This window comes from Epinephelus moara, chromosome 10 (genome assembly GCF_006386435.1).
Source record: "Epinephelus moara isolate mb chromosome 10, YSFRI_EMoa_1.0, whole genome shotgun sequence".
Lineage (NCBI taxonomy): Eukaryota > Metazoa > Chordata > Actinopteri > Perciformes > Serranidae > Epinephelus > Epinephelus moara.
The window spans coordinates 1,451,138-1,471,137 of NC_065515.1; the positions used below are offsets into that span (position 1 = coordinate 1,451,138).

At 43.7% G+C, this 20,000-nt stretch overlaps 1 protein-coding gene across 4 annotated transcripts in view; it reads right to left on the reverse strand.

Annotated features, from left to right (window-relative positions):
* frem1b (Fras1 related extracellular matrix 1b) overlaps positions 1-20,000 on the reverse strand; it is a 67,531-nt gene that overhangs the window by 17,994 nt on the left and 29,537 nt on the right. For all 4 annotated transcript variants that reach the window (XM_050055556.1, XM_050055552.1, XM_050055555.1 and 1 more), the window contains 7 exons: positions 17,686-17,874; positions 17,405-17,601; positions 17,095-17,320; positions 14,920-15,064; positions 10,331-10,472; positions 8,674-8,878; positions 4,983-5,247 (listed from right to left, as the gene is read on the reverse strand). In XM_050055556.1, the coding sequence (XP_049911513.1) occupies positions 4,983-5,247; positions 8,674-8,878; positions 10,331-10,472; positions 14,920-15,064; positions 17,095-17,320; positions 17,405-17,601; positions 17,686-17,874 (1,369 nt within the window). The remainder of the gene's footprint in view (positions 1-4,982; positions 5,248-8,673; positions 8,879-10,330; positions 10,473-14,919; positions 15,065-17,094; positions 17,321-17,404; positions 17,602-17,685; positions 17,875-20,000) is intronic.

Consider the following 20,000-nt stretch of genomic DNA (forward strand, 5'->3'; position numbering starts at 1 on the left):
ATGAAGTTATTTTTTTCTCTTTCATTTTATAGTTGTAGTTTACTGATGTATGAACAGAGGTTACATAAAACCAGAGTGAGCGTCCTCTACTGACCAATCAGACTGCAGGGTTTCTAGCTCCACCTTTTAGTACCAGATCTGTGTGCTAGGTACCCCAACAGAGGGGGGACCAAACATGGGGACGCTAAGGAACGCTTCTGTTGGGACAACATAACTTTCACTGTGGGAACAGGGCTATAGTCATTTTAAGGTTCATCCTCACCTTGTTTCTTTTCCTAAACTTTATCACAGTAACCTTTATTACTTAAACCTAACCTTTGTAACTTTACGTTAATTACATAGCTGTATGTTGAGGACGCAACGTCATCCGTGGGGCACAAATTCGTAGGATATCATACGTACCATTCTATGAGCATATGTTGTTTTGTGAGCTATGAGAAAGCTCCACCCCCTGAGGTCACGTAGAACACATCGCCTGGTTATTTCCCGGGTCTCTACAACTACGAATTAGCTTTTATGCGCCGAGCCGCTGGAACATGTTCATCAGGAGTGTCCCAACAGTTTCATCTTCTAAAGTTAAGTTAAAGACATCTTTTTTTTACCAGTGCATTCCAGTAATCTGGTTCAGTTATTTTGTTTTAATCTATTTTATTCTATTGTATGTCATTTTATTTATTTTAAATAATTTTGTTTGATTTATGTCCTTTTATGTTATTTTATTTTTGTCCTTTTATTTTATCTCATTTCTTTTATTGGTTTTAACTCAGGTGTGCTTTTACTTTGCCTGGCTTATTGGTTTATCTATGATTTTATCTTATTATCTTTTTTTGGTCTGTTTATGTTGCTTTATTCTGTTTTCCGTTATTTCATTTATTTTAAGTCATATGTATTATCCTCTTTTAATGGTCAACTTTTAGTAATATATATATATATGTGTTTATTTTTTAACAAATTCTTAATCCGTTCAAAGTCAAATGTCTTTGTATCTTTTATTGGTTTATTCTTTATCTTAATTATTATTTCATGAGATTTATTTTTAGATTTGATGGATTTGTTTTACCTCACACTTTGTGAAGCACATTGTGCTTCTACCCAGAAAGAAATGTGCTTTATAAATATCTTAAAAATAAGAACAATAATCTCATGATTTGGAGTTTGATTATGAAATATTTACAGTAATTAATCTCATGACTTTATTTTGAGTAACACCGACTTCAGTCATCAATCACTCACATAAAGGCCACACACACACACAATAGTGACAATTGACAGAGCAGTGGACTTGAAAAATGTGTGTGTGTGTGTGTGTGTGTGTATTTTGTCCTCTGTCTCAGCCCTCTGCCAACACAATCTGCCTCTCAGCCCTGCAGCTGACTAACTGCCCCGGGCCTCAGCACACCGGCCACCACACACACACTCACACACACTCAGAGGCAGGTCCTGGTGTAACATCTGGCTCCGATGTCGGCCATATTTGCCCAGGGACGGCCGTCTGTGGCCGGCGCTCTGGCTGTCGTAGCCGTGCCAACGCTGTTATTATTCTCCAAGTAATGCCCATTCATCATCTGCTGTCACAACAACACGCACACACAAATGATGTACAGGTGTGTGTGTGTGTCTCAGACGTGGCCACACCTGAGTCTGCATAACGTCCTGCTCTGTCCAGATACATCACACACACGTCAAATTATTTTAACTTTTCACTAAAACCACTACGATCAAACACATCAACAGAAACCTAAAGGAGCCTGATACTCCTGCTAGAGCCAGCGTTTGGTTTGTCCATTCTGGGCTACTGTAGAAACATGGCGGTGCAATATGGCAATCTCTATAGACGAGGACCTGCTCTCTATGTAGATATAAAGTTAGGGTGTAACAACACACATATTTGTATTGAACCCTTCGAACAGTTAATAAAATACGTGTGTTGTTACACCCCAGGCTTTACGAGCATGTTTAATGTAATCTAGCCCCGTTACAATATTACGAGACCATTTCTGACAGTTAGTCTTGATTTGCACAAAAAACAAAAGCCCAAACTATGACAATAGTTTTAATACTTTTACATTTCTGTCAGAAATGTGTATTTTTTGGATTGTACTTGTTTATAACTACAATACTAGATTTTATAATTTCTAAGGAGCTGTTTTTGTTTTATATGCTGCTAAGACGACTCCCCAGAAGGTGATTTACTCAAGTCAGTCACTGTCATTATAATGTAAAACTGAAATCAGTAACCGGGGCTATTATTTGCTTAAATCACTGAACTCAACAGGCCTATATTTGGGACAAGCCTTTAATTCCTCTCACACAAAACTGTTACTCAGCAAAGATCAGGAAAAACAATACAATTGTTTATTGAAACCAGTATGAATGTTACTTGTTTAATAATTAGGCTTAAAATAACATATTAATTATGAAAATCTAATGCATGAAGCCTACGCCGTTGTGAGCATTTTTACTTATGCGGTGGTGTGTCTGTGTCACTCTGCAGTTACACCTCCAAAACACTAGTGGGCGGCAGAGGTTTCTGTGAAGTGCTGTAAAGTTTAGTTGATTCAAAACACATTAAACACACATTAAACACACATTAAACATGGCTTAATAGAGACAGTTTCAAACACAAATCAGCTTCACTATAACTCGCAGCATTCACAGACAAACACTTTATCTGGACACATTTTCCCCACAAATACAACATGCTAATGTTATTAGCACAAGCCTATGGCATTTTACATTGTATAAATTAGCCTAGCAGCCTGCGAGCTTTCCCTCTTCTCATATGAAACCTGCATAAATCCCGAAGTATAAATCCCTGAAGGATAAATCACACACAAGACTTAAAATGCTTTTTAGTGGAGGCTTTACTGTCTTCAGTTTATTGTTTCTTATCTGTGAACTAAAAGTAAACCAAAGCTTTGTTTCCACTGAGGGAAATGGTGTCAGTATACAGCGACAGACAGGAGGTCTGCGTCACTGTGACCCGTAGTTACAGTTCTGGAGAGGTGCACATCAGGCTATGGCGTAGGCCCCAAATCGACGTGGAGCCTACGGCGTAACCTACACATCGATTCTACGCAGAAGTGCAAATTATGTGTAAGTCTGACAGACAGACGGAGTTACAGCCCTGCCCCAGAAAAAGACAAAAATGGGTCTACAGTATGCAGGTCTCAGAGGGTTCATTGCATGCTGCTGTTGTCTCTTCAATCACACTGTTGTAGCAGTGCAGCACTGATCTGAAATAAATAAATCTAAAGACAAGATGATAAAGTCAGTTTTGTTGCGTTCATTTGATTCCCAGTAAAACACTGGCAACAGTTGTTTCACCTTGTTAAGATGGACTTTAAAACTGTGTTGAAATACAAAAGAAATTAATTTTAAACCTTCAGTTAAAAAGAGCGATTAAAACTCGTTTGACAGCCCTAATATATAACTTAAAATTTCAATTAAAAGCCTAGTCCCTTTTACTAGCCTGGTGTGGCTACACATTTTGACAAATAAAGGCCAGTCTCTATCAGAGGCCTGGTCTGGTTCCCAAGCAGTTCATTTTTATAGAAGTTCTTTGGATCTATAAAACCGGGGTGTTGGCTACCCAGTGGAGCTAATGGTAGTTAGTTATATAGAGATGCTACACATGGTTAGCTCAGTTGGATTCAGTTGGACTCAGTTGGAAGGCCCAAATAAAGGCCTGTTGAGTTCAGTGATTTAGGCACATAATAGCTCGGGCTGCTTTTTACAGTACATGTATATGTACATGTATACTCAGTCGTGATCCTGTTGGAATAAAACTAAAACTTCTAAAACTTTGGTCTGATTCTGATCACCGAACACACAACAACACGTTAAGATGCTGGAAACTGTTTTAATTTGATGTTTAAAGCTCGATAACTCGTCTGAGTGGCTTTGGAGCAAAACACCACTTCTGCTGCCAACATGTGCGCGCATATTTGTAAAAGAGTCAGCTGGAGTCAAACTGGTTTCCATCAAACCCAGTTTATCTGTAAGTTTATTATGTAATTGTTGCAGAAGAGGCAAAGACTCTGACGGTGGACGACTGTCAATGCTACAATGAGACGACTTTATCAGAGTGAGGCGGACTTCAGGTGTCGGCCCCCTTTTATACCTGTCTCTCTCTCTCTCTCTCCGTCTGTCTGTCTGTCTGTCTGTCTGTCTGACAGTTTGTCTGCCTGTCCGTCTCACCATCCCTCAGTCTCTCAGTCTCTGAGTCTTGGCTCTGATCTGACCGTCTCCTTTAGAGCCAGACAACCAGCCGGTCGGGGCAGCAGAGGTCTGGGTGACAAACCCGGGGTCTGCACACACTCCAGGTCACCCTCCCCTCCCCTCCCCTCCTCCTCNCTGATCTGACCGTCTCCTTTAGAGCCAGACAACCAGCCGGTCGGGGCAGCAGAGGTCTGGGTGACAAACCCGGGGTCTGCACACACTCCAGGTCACCCTCCCCTCCCCTCCTCCTCCTCCTCCCCCCGTCCTCCTCCCCCCTTTAAAAACCCTGCTGCTGCCAAATTGGCTGGAAAAGCAGATAAACATACTGCAGCAGAGAAAGCTCCTCGTCTCCTGACGCTCTCTCGTCTCGCTGCCCAGTTCTTCTTTCGTCGGCCAAATGTTGTGTGTGATACTTTTTTTTTTGACAGAAATATCCTCCTCTCACAATATGTAGGCAGATCATTTGCCATTTATTCTCCTGATGTGTGCAGAATTTCATGCTGTGCTGCAAAATAGCTTCATTTAACTGCGAGGGCTGAAGTCAAACAGCTGCTCCACACTGAAACACGGACGAGTTCGGTTTGAAAATTGTTAAAATCACACTTTTAGTTTGGGATTAAAATATCAAATTTAGTTTGTAATTATTTATTTTCTCTATTTGCATTTTATTTTAATCAGGACTAATCATTTTTTAAGTGATCAAATTGGTTATGATTTCATTCTAATATCAGCAGCTATGTACAGTGAGTGTGTTCTCTGACCTGAAGGAGTCGGTCTCTGCGTGGTGGCTGTTGTCGTGGGTGTAGCACACTCGGTGTGCGGCGATGTCCAGCTGTGTGAAGGTGATCAGAGGGACGCCCGGCTGCTGGACGGCGTGGACGAGGCCATGCAGAGGCGGGGCCAACACCGTGTAGACCAGCTCCTCCGGACGACCGGCCGAGTCCGATGCCAGCAGGATGTTGGTGTTCAGGACGACCCGCTGCCCCTCCGTCAGGTGTACTGCTTTGGTCAGCAGCACCAAGTCACCTGGAGGCGGCCGGAGGGAGAAGGTCAACACACGGAAGGAGGAGGGAGAAACTTAGCTGCTAACTCAGACACATGTTCAGATGTTCAGTGATTACAAAGAAAACTGGGATTTTAATGGTATTTATTTTGAATATCAAACAAAACTGGTGAAAACATACCAAGACAATCACTCTTTCCATTTCCTTTTCCTGTTTTTGCTACTAACTGAGAAGGACTGTGGTGTCTTTTCTGTGACATGATGAATGTCTGTCCAGACTCAGATGTAGACATGACTGTAGACATTCAAATTTTGCTGTTGCTCTAAACATGAACGCTTCGCACACAGAAGATCTTTACAATCAGCACAGTTTCAGCTCCTGAGTTATGATGCTGAGCAAAGGCCAGAAGAGTTTTTGCAGAACATCAAAACAGTAAAGTTCTACAGAAGGAACAGAATTTAAAGAAATTCCATCAAGGTCTTCTACTTCTACTCTGTGTATCATGGTGCATTGAGATTTTTTACCGACTGTGAGCCCCTCACTCATCACTGTATCCTCTATCTATTCTCATAAATTAAGATTTTAAAATTCCCACCTGAGTGTCTGAAACTTAAAATTAAAGTTTTTACTGTAAATGGCTCGAGATTAAAGTCTCCATCAGCTGGCAAAAGTCAAAGAGAAATTTATTTTTCTTTTTAGTTAAAAAAAGATTGACTGATTCAACTTCAACTTGGCAAAATGAGACGTGATAAAAACAGGCCTCAGTGTCTCAGTTTTTGGAGCGTTGTTGGACGAAGAGGAGGAGGAGGAGGAGGAGGAGGAGGAGGAGGAGGAGGGGGATGTGGTGGAGCACCCAGAGGAGACGAGCCAACGCCCCTCCACAGCTGCTCCACCTCCCCTCCGTTAATTATTCAGCGGCTGAGGAGGCCGGTCGTTTCTCACCTCCGCTCCTCCAGGATCAGAGGGCCCGGAGCCAGAAGGGCCGAGGCCCTGACGCACTGTGTTCACCCGACTGGCAAAGCTGGCACTGTTGGGGGGGACGCTCAATAATACATGAACCACGACCGGCCAGAGGGGCCACAGAGGGGCCACAGTGGGCCGAGGTGTGTGAAGGTACAGAGTGAGTGTGTGACAACATGCTTCTTATCGTTGTTTTAACTTCTGTGGGAGAAGTACTCAGTACACTCAAGTAGCAGAAATACTCTGTTTCAAGTCAAGTAAAAGTTGTACATTCAAATATTTACTTGGTCAAGTCAAGTAAAAGTTGTACATTCAAATATTTACTTGGTGAAATTTCAAAATTACTAGTCCATAGCCATTGGTAGCTTTGTCCCCTTCTACCTATGCCAGTCCTCAATGCCTATGTGCAGTTTCACATAGATTGACCACGTCAGTGAGTAGAAAAATGTGGGACAGACAGAATGACTGACTGACAGAATGACACACTGACAGTTTCCGTGATTATGTACAGCATACCATACCATGACTTAGTCATACCAAACATTAGAAACAACACTAACATTGGTCCACAGGAGGAGCCACAGCGATCGGTCGCATTTTAGCCATTTTGAAGCATTTTTCTGTTGTTATAGCGCCACCCAGTTGCCAATTAGAGTTAAATTTCTCCAGTCACCTTGAGGCGTCCTGTTCTACATATCTACCAAGTTTAGTAAAAATCCATATGGCGGTTAGGCCTAGATAAGAAATGAGCTCTCTAGCGCCCCCATTTTGTTTGATGGGGTCAATAATGGAGGGGTCCCCTCAGATTATGTGTGGTCATATGCCTACAAAGTTGCGTGGTGATGGGTGAAACCCTTGAGATGTTATACACCTTTATGTGATGAGCCACGCCCTCCGCAATATTCATTGCCTTATAGAAGCTCAGTTTTAGTAAGTTTTCCAACTTTTGCCAAGAGGGAACTTTAGATATTGGTCCCTAGATTATGTTCACCCAGTTTCATGCAGATCGCTCAAACTTCCTAGGAAGAGATCCATTTGAAGTGTTTTTCAAAAAATTCAAAATGGCGGAAAATCTATATAAGCGGAAGTTATGGGTTCTTGAGGCAAATGTGTTCCTCATGAGGAGAGGCATCTCTGTGCAAAGTTTCATGTCTCTACGACATACGGGGCATGAGATATGCCCATTCAAAGTTTGACATTTCAATGGGTTGCTATAGCGCCCCCCTTTGGCCAATTGATGTTATATTGCTTCATTGGCATCCTCCCATGACCCTCTACCACTGTGCCAAATTTCACATGGATTGACCAAGTCAGTGAGGAGAAAAACGTGGAACACACACACACAGAGTTGTCGTCATTATATAGTAAGATAAGTATCAAAATATATCTAAAGTACCAAAAGTAAAAGTGCTCATTATGCAGTATTTTTCAGGGACGTCCCGTCTTATTCCAGCGAGACAATGAGACACATTGTGCACGTGCTCCAACAGCGTGGCTTTGTAGTGACAGAGTGCAGGTACCAGACTTACCTGGCTCCCACTGAACATGTGTGGAACATGATGAAGCACAAAATACAGACTGTTGAGACACTGAAGTTGGATGTCAAGCAACAAAAACTTCAACAATTAGTGTCCTCAGTTCCCAAACACTTACTGAGTGTTGGTAAAAGAAAAGGTGGGAAACATGCTGCAGTCACAACTTTATTATAACGTGTTGCAGCATCACACTCAGAATGAGTTTATAGTTACAAAAAATATTTATCAGTTTGAACATTAAATATCTTGTCTTTGTATTCAGTTGAATATAGGTCAAAAAAGATTTGAAAATCACTTCATTGGTTTTATTTAGGTTTTAAACAGCGTCCAAACTCTTTTTGAATTTGGATCATAGTTGATGGAATTTGCTTTAAAAATATGACTCTGAGCAAAGTAACTTAATTTGTATTAAGTACCTCAAAATTGTACTTAAGTACAGTAGCTGAGTAAATGTACTTTGTAAGATTTCACCTCTGGGTTCTAGCCTTTTAAGCTCTTTTTGTTTGTTTGAATGAATGACTTAGAAAAAATAAAAACTAAACAAACAAAACATCAACATGCTCAGAAAGGAGCAGGAAGAAGTGTACACTTAAATAATCCTGCCCCTTCTCAGTATTCATCTTTCATTAACAAAGGAAATTGTCAACAACTATCAGAAACTTATTTAGAGCCATTAATGACGATAAATAAACAAGTCTTAGATATTAAATATACAAACCCCACTAAGCCCAGGTAAGTAAATAAACCAACCCATCATCTGCATACGTCCTAAATATACTGTGTCTGTACATCTTGGTAAAGAGCTCTATATTTGTGCTTCCCTTTAACTGCTCATCTAACCTGCTCCACAGATCCACCCCACACACACATATATACTCCTCCTGACAGACGCTCACAGTGCCGCACTTCGACAGTAACAGTTGTAAACCAGAATAGTAAATTTGACCTCTGACCTTTCTGCACGGTGTGGACCGAGATGAAGAAGCTCTGTGCAGGAGTCTCGTTGTCCAGGTCGCTGAGGGTGAAGCGGAAGCTGTCATGACCTTTGAACCCGGCGCTGTCGGTGCTGATTGTGTGTGCGTACCACAGACGGTTCATCTCAACGTCGTCCTGCGTGAAGTTCTGACCGGCCGACAGCTCGGTCCAACCCGACTCTGTCTGCGGACACACAGTGAAGAACCATCACAACACTGAGAGGATCATTCACTCACCACAACGTGAGCTCATCTGAATGGAAACCTATGCGTCTGGGTGTTATTTCTTTAGATTGGGAAACATCCATCCATCCATCCATTCATCCATCCATCCATCCATTCATCCATCCATTCATCCATTCATCCATCCATCCATTCATTTTCAACCACTTATCCAAAGCCAGGTCTCAGAGGCAGCAGGCTGAGCAAAGCACCCCAGACGTCCTTCTCCCCAGCAACACTTCCCAGCTCCTCCTGGAGGACCCTGAGGTGTTCCCACACCAAATAAGATATGTAATCCCTCCAGCGTGTTCTGGGTCTGCCCCGGGGCCTCCTACCAGTGGGACGTGCCCAGAACACCTCTAACAGGAGGCGCCCAGGAGGATCCTGATCAGATGTCCGAACCACCTCAGCTGACCCTTTCAACGCAAGGGAGCACTTGTATCTGTGATCTCGTTCTTTCGGTCACTACCCAGAGCTCATGACCATAGGTGAGGGTTGGGATGCAGATGGACCAGTAAATCGAAAGCTTCCAGAACAGCAGCCAAATTTCTGCAGATGCTCCACAAAACTGCCGATCCATCTCACGCTCCATTCTACCCTCGCTCATGAACAAGATCCCAAGATACTTGAACTCCTTCTCCTGGGGCAGTAACTCCCAACCCAGAGGGGGCACTCCACTGGTTTCCTGCAGAGAACCGTGGCCTCAGATTTGGAGTTGCTGACTCTCGTCATTGGAGCATGCCCTCTGGTCCCCTTTTTCAAAAATGGGACCCACTATCCAGTCTGCCACTCCACAGGCACCGTACCCGACCCCAAGAAACACTGAAGAGGCGTGTCAGCGATGACAGCCCAACAATGTCCAGAGCCGTCAGCATCTCAGGGCAAATGTCATCCACACCTGCTCTTCCACCTGCTGGGGAGCTTTTGACTACCACAGCAACCTCTGCCAGGGATACGGACAAGAGTTCCCCTGAGTCTTCAGGCTCTGCCTCCTCCACAAAGAACGTGATGGACAGGTTTAGGCGTACTTCAAAGTGCTCCTTCCACCGCTTGACAATAAATCAAGATGTATTCTATAACATGGACATTGGAAACAAACTCAAAGTTTACCATGATTAGATGAAAGAAATAATGGAAAACATCTATATTTTTCTATTTGTCAATGAATCTCATGTGCAGACTCAAACCAACAACATGTCTGTCCATCTCTCAGCACTTCCTGTCATGGCTCTCAGCTCTCAGCCCACTGGTTCCTACTGAGGACAGAAATCTTTAAAAACTGGTCCCAAATACAGAGTTTCTTTTTTAAATTCTAACTCTTTTCCTCCAACAGCCATGTGAAGAGATGAGGACCAGACAAAGTGCCCTCATTCTCCAAAATTTCTCAACCCAACACACACTGTTGTTTCCTCACCCTGAGCTGCAGTTTGCCGAAGCGTGGTTCAGCGTTCAGGAAGTAGTACACCTGGTTCAGGGGTGTGTCCAGGTCCTCGGCCTCCAGAGTCACGCTGGAGATCACCCTGCGCTCACCAGAGTCCACCTCCAACCCAGCGTTCCTGAAGACACCAGTGGAGAAGAGAACACTGACTACGTTTGCATTCACAAAATATTCAGTTTTTGCCCTCGTTCCAAAAAAGTTGACATTCCTGCGAAAGTGTTTACATGGCTGACGAAAATGAACATTCCAGTTTACATGCAGCTGTGCGTTCTCTGACTAAAGTGCTCTAACGTGTTGTTTATTATGTCGAATAAAGAAAAGTGAAACAGCTGGAGCTGCTTGTCTTTTTGCTCCTTTGCATCAAAATAGGATTTTATCAGTTTTCCACCAGTGGTAGACCTGCTGGACCGTGTGGACACTGTCTATAGTTACGGCCCTGACTACTGTCCTTGTCCCAGTATACAAGCATGGGAGGGGACTCCTCTACGATAGGTGGAGATATGCCCCCTTTCAGCTTGTTAGTATTGGACCTTTTTCCTGTTGACCTATTACGTCACAGACCAAACAATGGACAAACAAGGTAGCTACGGTTAGCTAGCAGCTAACTGGTACCATGGTGGACAACTTTACAGCTCTGTACATTTCAAATGAGCTGTGCGCTATTTCTTCTTCTCTTCTTCTGTTACGCATTTAATGCTATTGGACTTCCGGGTCAAAGCCCGGTGCGGAAACTGTGGAGCATGCTCAGAGCGCCTCGGCCAGTGTGCATCTCTACACCGGCCCTGCAAACTGTTGGTGAGTTGGTTTGTGTACAACGCACAGAGCTGACTGTAAACAGACAAGAGGCCGAGTGTTGCAAACTGCAGTAAAAACTCAAAATGAGACGTACATTCTGAATGTTTAGTATACATGTCCAATGATAGCTCCTCAGGGTTCCCACTGATTTCCAAACTTTTCCATGACTTTTTAAGAACCCATGATAAAAAAATAAATAAATAAATAAAACTTGCCGCACTTGCCTGGCGTTTTTCAAACATATCAGAGTCCATCTCTACTCAGACATAATTTGAGGTAAGGGCATACATGAAGGGAGAGAGGGAACACAGGGAGAAACTGAAGAAACAACACATATTAAAGCTGCGTTACATCGACAGCTACAGAAAATAAATGTGCTGTTATGTTACATTACGTGGAAGGTTAATCAGGGAAGATTACCATAACAATTTCATTAATCACAACAAAATTCCAGGACATTTCCAGGCCTGAAAATGTGATTGTAAAATTCCATGACTTTTCCAGGTTTTTCATGACTGTGGGAACCCTGACTCCTAATGCCTGAATATATATCATATTTCATGTCTAAATCAGAGAATGTTAAAATCAGAAAAAGGCCTAATTTGGAAAATCCAAACAGAACATGTTGAATTGTTGTCATATTCTGCATAACAGGGTGCATGTAAATGTAGTCCGTAATTATAATATGTTACAACTGTACATTTTTAGAACTGGGATCATTTTAGTTGACTCTGGTCACTTTTATCTGCAAAGTTCAAGTTCAACAAGTGAATAAACAGATAAACGACAGCATCAGATTGGACTTTATTTTGTAGTAAAAGGACTGAAAAAGAGGTTGAAACGTCCTGCTTCTACCACTCCAATGTTAAACGTTACCAAACTCCTGAAAAAGAGACTAAATCAAACCAGTGATCCCAGGATCAGATAAATACATCTGGAATATTAGAGTATTTAAATACCGCCCCACAGTAACTTTGCAGATTTAGATTTACATTTCAGATGTGTGTGCCATATCAAACTACAAATGTTATTAAGCATAAATCAACAAGTTTCAACCAAATAATGTGATCAGGTTTTGCACCTTGTCCACTTCTGTGTCGGGGTCGGCTGCAGACTGATTTGTCAGAGATGGCTGCCATCTTAAAATTAAGTGTAAGGTGCAGCAAACCCAAGATGTAATGTCTTTATATGAGGACGCAGAGTCGCAGGAGGTTAAGACCCAAACATTCAGGAGGTTTTTACCAGCAGCTGAATTATCCACAGAGGTCTCCGCCTCACCAGACGAAACAGACCAGCTGATTTAAACCAGTAAAAACACTGAATAAATGTTTCATGTTCCAAACACTGGACCATAATGGTTCCAGTGTCACACAATATAAATATTCTGTTACAAGTAAAAGTCCTGTAACTGTTATGCATTCGACACATAAAGACTTGGAGCTCGATATTTGTGATAATGGACACAAGTAGAAGAATAAGGCTGTCCTTTAAAAGTGTTGTGAATGAGGCAGTTTGATGAGAAGAAAGTTTGTGTGAGAGCAGGCTGTTCCAGCAGGATCATGGAGGTCTGGGGGTGATGTTGTTGGGTGGTGGTGGTGGTGTTGGGTGGTGTTTAGGGGGGTGGGTGAACATCAGAAAGCGTCTGGCTGCTTCCTCACTCGGAACTAAAATCCACGCAGGAGAGGAAGCTGCCACGTCCATCCTGCAGGAACGCAAAAACAAGGAGGCCGGCATCTGCCAAGTCTCTGCATTACTTCTGCCTCGGTGCTCTTTACAGTACCAGCTCAGCCTGTGCCAACGCACCCACGCACACCAACCACTGATCTGGGGACAGCACACATGTGGGCGAGGCGTGGGGGGGTGAAGGGACAGAATGGGGAACCCAGTCAAGGATGCAAATTCCCAATCACTCGTTCAAATGAAAATATTATGGGTGGAGGTGGAGGTGGAGGGAGGGGGGTCACAGATTTCCTCTGTAAACACCCAGTCATGCAGAGCGAGCCGCCACATGTGCACACACAGGTTTCCTCCCCCTCCTCCCCCCTTCTGTCCCGTGTCGACTCCCCCTGACCTCCTCCTGCTGAGCTTCTCTGGATTTCACTGCAGCGCACATTTCTGATCATCATCGACATGAAACAACGAATGTAACGATAAAACAACACTTTATACTATTTAAGGACAACTTAACATCTACATCTTGATTTAAAGATATAATGTGTAACTTTATATGTAATTAAAATGTCTGAAAACAACTAGACCTACGTTAAATATTTTGTTGAGTGTACTTACATTATCCAAAATGGTTCCAACAATTTTAAAACCCAGAGAAACTTTTAACATTTTAACACTTTTCTCACCAGAGTGTTATTTTTAAGTTGCCAGTCACTGCCTGCATTTTTGATCATATTCACTGATCTTTCAAGACCCACAGAATAATTTGTTTTATAAATATGTAAACAGTATAAACATGAAACTAAAGAAGAGACCTTCTGTTTTAAAACACAAAAAACATTTGATTCTATCTTATTCCATTTCTTTGTTATCAACACAGGAGATAAAAAAACAACATTTCAGACAAAGAGCTGGAAAAATACATTTTGTCAAAGAATGTCATTTTCAAGTATAAATTCAATTTCACATTTAGATTTTTTTTTTTTTTCATTTCCTTACACCAGTTTGAATTGTATAAATGCGTTCTGTTGTCTCCGTCTCCTCTGTAGTCGTCTTGTGTCACTGTCACCGTCATGGAGATCCTGTTTCGTCTCACCAAACGCATTTGTTTCTTTGTCCAGTCAGATTCAGAATGTCAATCAAAACAGGAAGTGTCGGAGTCTGAGTCCATCAACGTCTCCACAGCTTGTGCAACCGTCGGCGGCGGCAGGCATTTTCATGCAGTTTACAAGCTGCAACATCTCTGTAAACAACATCTCCTTCTGGTTTGTTCTTCTTTGTTTGTTTTTGGACACGGCAGTGATGTTCTATTTCACAAGATGTGTAACAGCGTCCCCTATCCTATAGCAGTGAAAACACCGATTGCCAGAATATCTCGTCAATGGCGGGGATAGTGTTTAGGGCCTGTTAGTGGCATCATATCTCCTCTGTGCATGTGTCACGGTTGCAGCTGTCTGCCAGAAGCTGTCATAAACTGATTTTATATCCAGTTTTAACTCCATGTTTTAACCAGATGAAGGATTTGAATCATCGGACGTCTGGATCTGAAGTTATCAAAGAAACAACCTGAGCAAATGTTAGCGGCAGCTTGGCTTCAGCCCCTGCTGTGCCAAACAGCATAGAAGAAACACTGATTTTTAACCTGAAACTCTTTTATTCAGTTGGTCTGTTTGTTTTGGAGAGGAAGAGACCTCTGTGGATAATTCAGCTCCTGGTAAAAACCTCCTGAACGTCTGGGTTGTAAGTTATCAGAGAAAAAAGAAGAGCATACATTAGCAGGAGCTTAGTTAGCGGCCCCTCTGCAACAAGCCGAAAGGTGTCGGAGAAACAAGAGAGGTCAACCACCCATGCTTGATATGTAGACAGTCAAATTATATTAATACCAACAACTGCACTTCTACATCTTTATGAACGGAGCAAAACCTTCTGCATCTTTTTCGGAGCGTTCAAAAAACTGAACTGACCCTGACCTAGAACCTCCCACAGCCACATATTTCCAGTAATATCATATTAACAAGCATTAAGCACTAAATCCTCATATCAGATCACATCTGTGCATATGTGTGTGTGTGTGTGTGTGTGTGTGTGTGTGTGTGTACTTTAGCAGCCGTGGCTTCTCGTCGTTGACCGGCAGCACGGTGACCTGAGCCGTCCCCTGGACTGTGTGGACGCCATCTGTCAGCCGCAGAGCCACGACGTCCTTCAGGGTTTCTGTGTCATCGTGCATGTACACGATCTTCATGCCTGCAGTGGGAGGAGGAGGGGGGAGGAAGAGGATGGTGAAGGGGGGAGGGATGAAGAGGAGACAGGGAGGAGGAGGGCAGGTGAGAGGGAGGGCAGGGAGGAAGAGGAGGAAGCAGAAGCAAAATGCTAGATATAGAATTAGTCTTAAACGCAGCGCTTCTCTGTTTGCCTTCCCATTTGTTATTAAAAAGAAAATATAGAAATGTAAAAGACAAATACACAGAAGTGTTTACCTACATACTGAATATACAACATGGTGGTAACGGTTTGTGTATGTGTGTCGAACCATCATGGCTCACTGCACGCAGAATACACGGTTTTGATGCACATAACAAAGAGAAACAAAGGAAGTTATTTTAGCCATAAGCCGTTACGTTAGCAACATGTGCTGTGGTTAGCACAACACGCTGATTAGCTGTGAGTCAGCGACACTATGGTAACTGCAGATGAAACGCCGCAGCTGAACGTCCCGCCTGCAGGTTCCCGGTCAGCTACAACAGCAACCGAGACAGAGTTGTGAGTAAGACGAGGACGGTGTGTCGGCGTTGCTCCACTGTTGTAGGGTCTGTGAGTGGAAACACACTCAACATGCTAACACACGTTTGACGACACCACCCAGATTTGCTGATCGCTGGGATGAGGACAAGACAAGCCGTATTTGTTATTTTCAGTTTGATACCATAAGTTTTTACAGCCTGGTGTGACCTGTTGCCTTTCTCGCTGCTGGAGTTCTTCTCCTTATTTTCATTTGCTAAAAGGGTTCGTGCAGCGAAACCTGTAACCTGTAAACTGCGTCTTTAACTGTCTGGAAAATGCAAGGTCGGGTGCTGGGCGTGCCTATTCCGTGCCAGCTTTCAAGAGCACGGCGGCAGGTTGCTTCTGAGGTTGCTATGTGACCAGTGCAGAGCTGATCTTCTTCCAGGCGCTGTTGTTTAAGTGTGTATTAGACCAAAATATTGTCTGTGGGGCAGATGTAGGATCTGACAGCTCTGCACTAACATGATCAACTTCTCCATATTTATCATAGACTGATATCTACATATGACTAGTCTCGCCACCAGACAATCAGAGATCTCCGCCTTCTGATAGTCTGGGGACACTCCTTTCTAAAGTGTGTTTAACACACCGGAGAAAACGGGCGGCAACAAAGCAACACCTCTTGCATTTTTTAAAAGGACACGCCCTCCCGGAAATGTGCGCTCCCCCTTTTCTCGTCCGCATTCATATGGACTCATCTTGTGAACATGGTAAACACGACTTAATTTGAACGTGGCCAGGGTTTGAGCGGGACTCAGACGTTCAGGGTGACAGTGATGTTGACGTAATATAAAAAACAAGCTAACTATGCTAACCACGGACTGGAAATATCAAACGAAATTTTTTTGCTGACACTAGATATCAAACAAACGGCAGAGACTGTGTCATATTAAGTAGCTGTGAGCTGAAAATTTACCGCCTCTAAGCAAAAGTCAGAACATGATGATATCTCGGAGCCTTACAGTGTGTGCAGCTGCCTGTACCGAAGAGCAGTGTGAAAGCAAGGAGTGCTCACTCTGCAGCTAAATCTGGGTAGCTTCCCCTGAAGAAGCCTCCGCTGCACACTGACAAAACAAACGACTGCTTGACTTGAAGCAATCTCAGTCGACTGAGAGAACTTGGTCTAGTCTTCCCCAAACGTTGGCAGGATCGTCTACGGACATCGCTAAGCAAAACTTTTCAGGGAAATTTTGATACAACGATCTGCGTTGAAATCATGAATGTTTTAAACCTCTGTCCAAAGGTTCAAGTTTACGTAAATGTCCATAAAACAAAATTGGCTCAAGCAATCGTACCCAAACTTGGGGCACATGTTCGGATGCTTTGTCCGAACAGTCTTGGGTGTTGTTTAAAGTAAATGAAAGACAGATCCTGATGCATTTGTTTTTTTCCTTGCTGTACAGAGTTGTACTTTAATAGTACAGTACTTTACAGAGTTTAAATACTGTAGGTGGATACAGACTGTGACACAGCGGCCTGCTGGTGTCTCTAACCTTGTCGGAGCTCCTGCAGGGTGAAGGAGGTGACGGGGAGGCTCCTCTGCAGGAGGTCGGCTCCCATCTCTTTGTAGCGACTTATGTCTGTGCCGTAGATGCCGTTGATCAGGCTGCCATGAGCCGGCGGCTGCACCACCGTGAAGGTCAGGATGTCCGGCGGGGCGTCCAGATCGAAACCGTTCAGTATGGACGGAGTCAGCTCCCTCACCCCGCCCTCCTTCACCTGCAGGAGGTGGAGAACAGCATTGACTCTACAACTTCATTCTTCTTAGATTCTTAGCGCTCATTGGTTAAAGGATGGACGTACGGTGAAGTTGGCGAGCAGCAGTGAAGGTGCCTCGTCATTGGTGGGATTGATGATGATGTAGAAGGGGACGGGGGCGGAACGGTGCAGCCCATCACTCACACTGATGGACAGCTGGTCGACAGTCGGCTCCGCCCCTTTGCTCTCTGACTGGACGTAGTTGATGAAACCCGAGGTCAGGTGGACGAAACTGAAGGATTCTGGGAGAAAGAAATACAGCAGGGTCAGGTCGAGTGTATGCTACACACACAGACACACACACACACACACACACACACACTGACCCACTCGGACTCCGGCGTTGCTCTTCTCGGAGCCCGGCGTTGGCAGCGTGTTTTCCAAGAAGCCGTGCAGAGGAGGAGTCTCCACGTAGAAGGTGAGCTGGTCGGGCGGGCTGTCAGGGTCCGAGGCCCCCAGGACCCCCCCACACAGACAGGTGGAAGAGCCCTCGTCCACCACCAACATGGACCCACCTGAACAAAGACAACCTTTTACATGTAAGCCTCGTACTGCCACACGTGACCTTCTGACAGAGCGGAGGAAAATAAATTCTCAGTCGAGGCTCTTCATGTCGCTGCTCATATCTTTGTTGTTTTGTTTGTTTACGATGATAAATCAAAATCCTTTCATGTTTCCTTTTTTTTTTTTTTAATTTATTTAAATGTTGTGTTTTGACCTTCGGGGGCTTTTTTTTTTGGAGCGTCACAACCTCCACAGAATGACTCGTTTCATTATCAGGACTTGATCCATTTGTTTCAACGACTTTTCAAAAGTCTAGAAGAGCCGCATGATTAAATCATTTTATCACCCTTCGAGTTAGAACCAGGAGCTAGCGACTTTGCCGGCAGAATTCTGTAGTGATTTTGCTCTTTGGTCCACACAGTGCACAAGATCCAGGTCATTTCATACCTGGGAAGTTGAACTTCTGCCTCCAACACTGTATCCAGTTCTCTTTATACATCCATAGTTTATCCCATGTCCCATCAGCTAACCAGGCTGTTCTCATAAACTGCTCACACGGCTTTCTACAAAAAGTACCCAAATTTGTACATATCCCATGTATTTTGAAAGGCTGCGGTCATGTGACCAATGCGCTGACGGGGGTAAACAAGGAAGCGGTCCCAAGCAGTCACGTAAAGAAGCAGGTTGGGTTGGTCGATGGGTCACAAAAGGCACTGACTCTCCCCTGGACACTTGTGTTCAGAACCGTATGACCTTTGAGTCATTTTAAGGTACATCCTCAACACGTTTCTTTTTTCAAACCTTGCCACAGTGACTTTACTTGCCTAAACCTAACTTTCATAACTTTATGCTTATTACGTAACGTTGAGGACGTGATGTCATTCTTGGGGTACTTATTCGTAGGATATCATACAAAACATTGTATGAGGATACGTTGGAGGGGGCAGGGTTTATGACCTATACTCCACCAAGTCACCAGGGGGTGACTGAAAGGTTGTGGCTTCACTTTGGGAGGGTCCGTCATGGTGTCCATCTTTATCTACAGTCACTGAACCAAACGTTGAAACGACGAGAAGCTGACGACCACCCAGAACCAAACTGGGCTGGATGGTCCACTCTACTTGGACCTGTATCGTCCCAATCTGTGTAGTGATCCACCAGGAAACTATCTGTCCATCCATCCATGCATCCATCCATCCATCCATCCATCTGTCAGCTGCTAATAAATCCATCACTCACCCATCTTTTTTCTCACTTTTGTTAATTAACAGACACAATCCCCTCTGGCCCTGGATCCATACTGCCAGACTCTGTGTGTATGTATTAATTATATATGTGTATATTTACATTGTGTGAGTGTGTGTGAGCACTAACGACGGACAGTCCTGGATCTCGCTGATAAACTAAAATGAGAAACAACGTAAAGCCGGACTCTTCGTGTTTTCGCCACGCTAATGCTCTTACTCTGCGTCTTTATTCACTGCTAATTAATTAGACCACGTATCCCCCCCCCAACGAGCCCTGCACTGTGTGGCGGTGCTGCTGTTGAATGAATGGCGAGATATGCTGGCAGGATTAGAGAGTTATCCTGCCGCTGGTAGCACCGCGGTAATCCGGCTAGCGAGACGGCTAGTACACGTCGGCTATTGTGACCGAGGGATGTGCTTCTTTCTGCTTTTGTTTTGAAAAGACCCTCATTGTCCACAGTCTCCTGGGGAACACACACACACACACACACACAGGAAAGTGATAATCTCACCCAGCTGTGTGTATGTCTGTGTGTGTGTGTGTGTGTGTGTGTGTGTGTGTGTGTGTGTGTGTAATACCAGCAGACAAAAGGCAGATTTCACTTAAAACACGTTGGTGCCAACCTCGTTAGCCCGGCCGACACGCTGACAACAACACACATACAAATGCCAAAAATCACCCACAATGCAATGTGCAAACAATGAGACTTTGGACTCAGCTGAACACACAACACACACACAACACACACACCGCAAGAAATGCGACAGGGACTGTTTTAGTCTGAACTTTAAACTCAATATTAAATATGAGTGTTTTAATTTGAGAAACAATCCCACTTGTTCCAAGTTTCAGGAAGTTTTTAGAAATGAGCTTCAGTGTGTCAGAAAAA